This window comes from Oncorhynchus keta, chromosome 8 (genome assembly GCF_023373465.1).
Source record: "Oncorhynchus keta strain PuntledgeMale-10-30-2019 chromosome 8, Oket_V2, whole genome shotgun sequence".
NCBI lineage: Eukaryota > Metazoa > Chordata > Actinopteri > Salmoniformes > Salmonidae > Oncorhynchus > Oncorhynchus keta.
The window spans coordinates 35812869-35822009 of NC_068428.1; the positions used below are offsets into that span (position 1 = coordinate 35812869).

At 39.7% G+C, this 9141-nt stretch overlaps 1 protein-coding gene across 1 annotated transcript; it reads right to left on the bottom strand.

The window, feature by feature from the left end:
• Positions 1-4492: 4492 nt before the first annotated feature.
• On the bottom strand, positions 4493-9114 carry LOC118387119 (cytosolic 5'-nucleotidase 1A-like). The gene is made up of 6 exons (XM_035775285.2): positions 8880-9114; positions 8584-8751; positions 7873-8002; positions 7486-7608; positions 6414-6601; positions 4493-6051 (listed from the first exon to the last, which is right to left on the bottom strand). Exons 1-6 carry the CDS (start codon positions 8988-8990, stop codon positions 5683-5685), a joined length of 1089 nt encoding a protein of 362 aa, XP_035631178.1. The 5' UTR covers positions 8991-9114; the 3' UTR covers positions 4493-5682.
• Between the last annotated feature and the right edge of the window lie 27 nt (positions 9115-9141).

Here is a 9141-nt window from a genome sequence, read left to right on the forward strand (position 1 = left end):
ATTGAGAGGACTTGTTTTAGTTAGCCTATTAAGTTTACTACAACTTGTAAAGTAAGGTATTTCAGTTCTGTCCCATGAAATCTGAATTCCCTTCATCCGTCTCAGTGATATAAGGTTATTATCAGTAAATCAAAAATCAAATCAAATCAAATTGTATTTGTCACATACACATGCTTAGCAGACATTAATGCGAGTGTAGCGAAATGCTTGTGCTTCTAGTTCCGACAATGCAGTAATAACCAACAAGTAATCTAACTAACAATTCCAAAACTACTGTCTTATACACAGTGTAAGGGGATAAAGAATATGTACATAAAGATATATGAATGAGTGATGGTACAGAGCAGCATAGGCAAGATACAGTAGATGGTATCGAGTACAGTATATACATATGAGATGAGTATGTAAACAAAGTGGCATAGTTAAAGTGGCTAGTGATACATGTATTACATAAGGATGCAGTCGATGATATAGAGTACAGTATATACGTATGCATATGAGATGAATAATGTAGGGTAAGTAACATTATATAAGGTAGCATTGTTTAAAGTGGCTAGTGATATATTTACGTCATTTCCCATCAATTCCCATTATTAAAGTGGCTGGAGTTGGGTCAGTGTCAATGACAGTGTGTTGGCAGCAGCCACTCAATGTTAGTGGTGGCTGTTTAACAGTCTGATGGCCTTGAGATAGAAGCTGTTTTTCAGTCTCTTGGTCCCAGCTTTGATGCACCTGTACTGGCCTCGCCTTCTGGATGATAGCGGGGTGAACAGGCAGTGGCTCGGGTGGTTGATGTCCTTGATGATCTTTATGGCCTTCCTGTAACATCGGGTGGTGTAGGTGTCCTGGAGGGCAGGTAGTTTACCCCCGGTGACAAGCAGAGGTTAGACACCATGCTGGCTAAAAGATTAACCAAGATGGCGACGTGCCTGTAACATTGCTATGGAGAAACTGAAGGGAGGGAGGAGAGGCCAGGGGTGTGATGATCAAGCAGGTGATTTAGAACACATAGAATGTGGTTGGAATAAGATAAATATCAGGTTTCAGGTAAGACCAAAGTGCAGACTGTGTTGAAGTAACAATGTTTATTGTAACAACCGGGGCAGGGAAACTACAGGTCAAGGCAGGCAGGGGTCGGTAATCCAGAGTAGAAGCAAAGGTACAGGACGACAGGCAGGCCCAGGTCAGGCAGAAGTCGGTAATCCAGAGTAGTGGGGCCAAGGTACAGGACGACAGGCAGGCCCAGGTCAGGCAGAAGACGGTAATCCAGAGTAGTGGGGCCAAGGTACAGGACGACAGGCAGGCTCAGTCTGGACAGGCAAGGGTCGACACGAGGAGGACGAGAAAACAAGAGAAGCGCTGGTTGACTTGAACAAACAAGACGAACTGGCAACAGGCAGACAGAAAACACAGGTATAAATACACAGGGGATAATGGGGAAGATGGGTGACACCTGGAGGGGGGTGGAGACAAGCACAAGGACAGGTGAAACAGATCAGGGCGTGACAAGAAATGAGGAAAGAGAAGAGAAAATGAAATACGTGATGACATTGTAAGCATTCCAAACTAAAAGGGAGATACAGCAAAGATTATACCCAACCTGATCTGACAAAAAGACATACCAACTGCAATACAATTCTTCGTTTGCTTAACTGAATCAGAAATGTATGTTAGCAGAACATTCCTGTCCAAAAGTAGGGTAAACTAGAAAATCAGCGTACTAAGGACATGTAAAGCCACTGTAAAATCCACTGAACAATATGCACAAGCATGTACAGAGCTATATTTAGTACACTAGTTTGTAAAGAAATAGCATATATGTGTGTATGTTTTATTGTATGTGCTCTGTAGTGAACATAAGGAATAGGTCAATAGAACATATGAACCATTTTACATTACAGTAAAAGGCTACAGTATAGAAAACATAGTAGACACATCCTGATGTACAGTAAAAGGGTACAGTATAGAAAACATAGTTGACACATCCTGATGTACAGTAAAAGGCTACAGTATAGAAAACATAGTTGACACATCCTGATGTACAGTAAAAGGCTACAGTATAGTAGAACATCATGTAGTAAAAGACACATACAGTGTAGAACCTGATGTACAGTAAAAGGCTACAGTAGAAAACATAGTAACACATCCTGATGTACAGTAAAAGGCTACAGTGTAGAAAACATAGTAGACACATCCTGATGTACAGTAAAAGGCTACAGTATAGAAAACATAGTTGAACATCCTGATGTACAGTAAAAGGGTACAGACATAGTTGACATCAGTGATGTACAGTAAAAGGCTACAGTATAGAAAACATAGTTGACACATCCTGATGTACAGTAAAAGGCTACAGTGTAGAAAACATAGTTGAGTGTACAGTAAAACTATAGTTGACACATCCTGATGTACAGTAAAAGGCTACAGTATAGAAAACATAGTTGACACATCCTGATGTACAGTAAAAGGCTACAGTATAGAAAACATAGTTGACACATCCTGATGTACAGTAAAAGGCTACAGTATAGAAAACATAGTTGACACATCCTGATGTACAGTAAAAGGCTACAGTATAGAAAACATAGTAGACACATCCTGATGTACAGTAAAAGGCTACAGTATAGAAAACATAGTTGACACATCCTGATGTACAGTAAAAGGCTACAGTATAGAAAACATAGTTGACACATCCTGATGTACAGTAAAAGGCTACAGTATAGAAAACATAGTTGACACATCCTGATGTACAGTAAAACATAGTTGCTACATCCTGATGTACAGTAAAACATAGTTGACACATCCTGATGTACAGTAAAAGGCTACAGTATAGAAAACAGACACATCCTGATGTTGAAAACATAGTAGACATCCTGATGTACAGTAAAAGGCTACAGTATAGAAAACATAGTTGACACATCCTGATGTACAGTAAAAAACATAGGCTACAGTACAGTAAAAGGCTACAGTATAGAAAACATAAAACATAGTATAGAAAACATAGTAGACACATGTACATAGTTGACACATCCTGATGTACAGTATCCTGATGTACAGTAAAAGAAAACATAGTTGACACATCCTGATGTACTAAAAGGGTACAGTAGAAAACATAGTATCCTGAGTAAAAAAGGCATAGTATAGAAAACATAGTAGACACATCCTGATGTACAGTAAAAGGCTACAGTATAGAAAACATAGTTGACACATCCTGATGTACAGTAAAAGGCTACAGTGTAGAAAACAGACACATCCGGATGTACAGTAAAAGGCTACAGTATAGAAAACATAGATACATCTGATGTACAGTAAAGAGTACATTACAGTATAAACAAGCTCTTATTTTGCTCCAATTGTATTGAATCAAATATTACACTGCTCTGAAAACTCACCATACTATTTCTGAGATATTTTACTTGCTAGAAGCAGAATAGAATATCAAACTAACAAATAATATAATGACACAACAACACACACTTAGGCCAGGATTTAATCTGATTGTAGATTTGGACAATGCGCCATTAGCCGACATATGTCGTGTTTACTGTGAATATGGTCTCCACGAACGTGGGCACATTGCCTTTAAAACCTGCATTGCTGACAAAGCACGATCAAATTGAATTCCGGCCTTACCTTTCTTCTTACCATAAACTGTTCTAATTAAGTTGCCAGCCATTTTTTTAAAACATAAATTTATCCAGGTCACATGTGATATCATTGAAAAGCCTGGAATGTCTCTCAAAGGGAAAACAGGACCTAACACAGTGGCATGTATGTCCTCAGAGATTAAGACCAAAAACAAATGTCTATTAGAGTGGACAAAATGTAATTGCTGGGCCTCAGGAAGCTATAAATAGACATGTCATTATCATATCAGTTTCCTGTTGGCATTATGCAGCCATATCACTGTGTGTGTGTGTGTCACTACTATGTAACACAGTCTAAAGACGTGCCCCCTGGGAGCAGGATACAGTCAAGTGTTGTTGACATTCCCAATGGATCCCCATCCTGACACATACGTATAACCAACAGATACACTATCCATGTGTGATCATCTCCTAACATTCAGACTCTCGGGGGAATCCACACATTATATTCAGTGCCCTGAAAAAGTATTTCCCCCTTTCTGATTTTCTCTATTTTTGCAAATCTTCAACCTAAACCTAAAATTAGATAAAAGAAACAAATAATAAAAATTGTGATACTGATTTCATTTTTTTTTAAATAAACAGTTATACAACACCTAATGTCCCCGTGTGATCAAGTCATTTCCCCCTTACAATCAATAACTGCTTGTGCCACATTTTGCTGCATTGACCACAACCAAACATTTCCTGTAGTTGTTGTTGTCCCACTCTTCCATGCAGAACTGCTTTAACTCAGCGATATTTGTGGGTTTTGGAGGATGAACGTCTCGTTTCAGGTCCTGCCACAACATCTCAATCGGGTTTGTATCAATGTGTGGATAATACATAAAAACATGAATCAACCATTCACATCTATTTTAAACCTTTATTTAACCCTACTGAAATATGCACATGATAAATCTTTATATTAAGTTAAAAGTGAAAAAATACAGACTAGATATTCTTAAAAATAGACATTTGAATAATTCCTAAAATATGTGTAAACACAAAGATGAAAAAATACAAATAGTTAATGTTCAACATACAATGTAGACTGTCCTTATACATACTGTATATTCAACTGTAAACTATTTGTAACAAAATACCCGACATGTAACATTTTACTAGTGGAACAAGTATGTTGAACTAGCTTGCTTGAGATGTTGATATAACCATCATATAGCCTAATTCAGCTTTACTAAGAGCAAGGTGAGGTTTCTTGCATCTAAAAACAAATATTTTTAAATGGAATAAGAAAATGGAATAGACTAGAACAATGCATGGATAGCAAAAATAATTATTGAATATTAAAGTGTTGCTTCTAAAGTTCAGTACATTTCAGACATGTTTTTTAAGTCTTGCGCAAGAGCCAAAATGGGTCCCCGAAAAATATGCACAATTGTGTACTACATCATCCATTTGGTATGATATGTCCTGCAAAACAAATGTTTTTAATTGTTTGCAATTTGAAAATTTTACAAATTCCAATTGGTATAATATGGTATGAGTTTGTAAGTGCTTAAGATCCCGAATGCATCTAAGTGTAAATAATAAATAAATAATGTGTTAATGTCTGTTTTGTATGGTGTGCAGTAAAACCAAAACGCATATTTTTTCCTTTCCTTTTTCCTTCTACCCTGTAAGTGCACTAGAGAGCACATATCTAAAGATATAAAATACACTTTGCTAAATATACTTTCATGTCTAAAATTTGAACACACTGACATATATTTTCAGAAAAAACGACATATTTGACCAAATACTATTAAAGACTACAATGTGATGGTGATGAGGATTGTAGGAAAGTGATCCTTTCTCTCCTTATGACAGAGAACATTCGGTGACATTGGTCCCTGATGTGAGTATTACATCTACAGTAAAACTATGTTTTTGTCTCCTGTTAATACAATATTCTCTGATCAAGATGTTTGTAATAAAGTGTAAAAAAAGAGAAATAATATAAAATCCTGATAAACAATAAAGGTCCTACAGCTGATGACAGGGTTGTGTGCAACTAAGCATTTGCATAACGTATGATATCTCCCCACCACTAGGAGGCTCTTTACTTCTTGTCTTTGACAGGCTGCTCAATAAGTTCCCCCTTGTGATACTTCTGTCCGATCCCATAAGGCACGTGTGCAGCGATGGTCCCCAGCTCCTTGGCTCCCTCGATGTGGAACATCTGGTCGTCAAAGAATATGTGGGGCCGGATCTTCTGCAGGAGAGGCCCTTTGGGGGCCCCGGCTAGGAACAGGGCTTCGTCGATCTCCAGGCCCCAGCTCCTGAGGGTCTTGAGGACACGGGCCCCTGAGCTGGCTGCACTGCGGGCTGTTACCAGGTAGGTACGAATGGGGCAGGTCATACGCTCGTTCTTGGCGTAGAACTTTCTCTGGAGCTTCCCCAGCGCCTCCAGAAAACACTTCAAGGGACCCTGAGAGAAACAATGAGACATATTTTTTACTTTTGTCCAAAATCAAAGCATATAATACATAAATGGGTTCGACTTTATTGGGCTAGCCCTCTATTATCGATGGTCTTTAGATATGCAACAACTTGGTAGGCATAAGGAAAGGGTTAGGTCTAGTATTAGGCATAGTGGGATAGTTAGTTAAAACGTTTGTTGCTAGTTAGTTGAAAATCTATAAGCCCTCTACAGGGAGATAAGGAAACCATTGAAATCTATAAGCCCTCTACAGGGAGATAAGGAAACCATGGAAATCTGACACAAACGACCATGTCAAAAGCTAACATAAAATGGAGACATATTCTGCTTCAGAGTCCTCTCATGATCACCTGTGCAAGTGGTTTGTTCTCAAATTCCTTCTCGTGCTCAAAGAACGTGTCCAGGCCGTGTTGTTTCACGATGATCTCTGATTCGTCAGAGAAGAGGACTGCGTCCCCGTCAAAAGCTACTTTCAGCTGTGTGTCAGAAAGCTGGTTCTCCACATCTCCAGATGCAAACATGGTCGCTGCAGCAATGCCTGTTTATAAGACATAAGGGGCTTATACATGCTCATAACAAGTCTTGCAACGCTTTACAACAGTTATGGCTAAATGGTATAAAGCTACGGAAGTGACGCAAAAATTGCCATTCTCTCGCTGTGCGATTTGCCAGTTTCTGTTACTATGACAACAGCTAGCTAGAGAGTTAGGTTAGTTAGCTAGCTATGAGTCACGAGGCGATGACAATTAGCTGACAGAGGACAATAACGACAACACGCCAAGCTAGTGTGAATGACCAGTGCACCGGCGTTGTGCTTCTCACTGGACAGCTGTACTTTCACTGAGTCGCCGGTAGCTAGTATAACGTGAACAATTTGTGTTTATTTTTGTCTAGGATTTATGTCTTGTACTACCCAAGAAATAACTCATACTTGTAAGCATCTAAATGTCACCGTGATACAGTCTACCCATGAATGGCAACAACACCGGGACACGATATACTTCATCCTGCAACTACTGTGGAACTAGCTACCTAGGATGACAGGGGATGACATTAGGAGGTGACAATTACAGCAAGCACACGCATACAAGCAACAGTACCCTCATCATCAGTAATTTCATCAAAAATAAACAATCGTCAGTTTTATTAACTGAAACTGCACAATTATGTTGTGCGTAAAACTAACAGTGAAATCCGACTCATCCTCTCCAGAATTAAGTCTGAACTCTTATGGTAGTTCAATTCTAAACTTGTCCTTGGCTGTATATCATCTGGTCACAACCCATTACAACAGCATCATCCATGCATTACAGCTGTAGGCTATACTATAAAGTTTTACCACAATGTACATCTACAGTTGTTGACTTAGCATCCATGCCAACCTAAACCAGTCCATCCTAAACCAGAAGCATCACCACCTACCCTCCTCAATGGCCTCAGTGACTTTCTCTCCATCCTTGGAGAGGTACAGGTTGGTCATGTAGGCCTTCAGATATCCAATGGGGCTTTTCCCTCCAGTCATACAGAATCTCTCAATGGTTAAATCTGTTAGGTAGAGGGAACCATTGTTTTTTATCAGAAACTCATAGAAATGTGATGGTATGGTCATCAGGCTGAAGATTGCCACTGCATATCATGAACAACAGCATATAAACATTAAAAACAACATATTTGGTCAAAAGAACAACATAAAGTTGGATGTCCAATCATTCAATGAAACATGAACATACTTTGCAAAACAGGTGTCTTATGACATTGTAGGCGTGGCTGTAACATTGCAGTACGAGTTTCAGAGCGTGTTTTACGGACCGTAGTGGTTGATGCTGTTGATGAGGCGCACACCGACCTGGGCGTGGTTATTAGTCATCAGGACGATGTCAAACAGCTCCTCACTGTCGGGGTAGAGCTGCCTTAGTCTGGAGTTCACTGTCATCAGAGCCTGCAGAGAGTGTGTGTGTGTGTGTGTGTGTGTGTGTTTTCAGAACAGAATTGACACAGGGATTAAGAAACAATGACAAAACGTATCTGGTTTGTACTAGAGCAACTACTTCTAGGGTGTTGCTTCAGAATATTCAGTCCCAAATTGTAACATGTGCACACACCAGTGGCGACACGTCATTCAGGACAGGTGGGGAAGATACATATACAGTGGGGCAAAAAAGTATTTAGTCAGCCAACAATTGTGCAAGTTCTCCCACTTAAAAAGATGAGAGAGGACTGTAATTTTCATCATAGGTACACTTCAACTATGACAGACAAAATGAGAGAAAAAAAATCCAGAAAATCACATTGTAGGATTTTTAATGAATTTATTTGCAAATTATGGTGGATTCTAGATGCATTACACAAATTGTATCTAGGCTTAAAGGCATTGGCATCACAGTGAATGAGGTTTCCCCTTCACCTCCACTAAGGAATCCACATGCAATTGTAAGGCAACCCTGCCCTCTGACTCTCCCACGCACAGACATGCAGGTAGGCCATACCCTTAGCTATCTTAATACAATCCCTCTAATTTACCTTCACGAGAGGAAACGCCACACCTGGCATGAGCGGCTCATTCTCGTGCTCCTGTTGAAACGTCACATACTTCTCGACCCCCTCTTCCTCATAGATCTTCCGCTCCGCAACCATGTTGAACAGGGTGCGAGAAGAGACGGCGATAGTAACGGCATATTGGGGTTTGGGCTATTTGGAAACAAGAATAGTAAAGAAAAAATTACGATACAAGAGATTAGCTAATAGTATACTATAGACCCGTGTAGACACTTGTTTCATCTGCACAGGCAAATAAGAACGGTTTATGTATCACTTACGGGTCTAGGTTTCCTTGTTTTTAAACTGTCAAAAAAGGCTTTTGCTGCGGCCCAGTCCTTTTCCTCTCCAGCGTTAGTGGCTGCTGGATCCGTAGGTTTGATTTCACTCATATTTGTCCTGGGATCGAAAAGTTCAAAGTCTGATAGTTCCGTAACAGTGATTCCGAATGTAGAAGATCAGAACAAGCGGCCACAGGCTGGTTTGCGGAAACGTTTGAGAGGTTTCGACGGGCGTGTCTTTTTACCCATGATGCTCATTCGA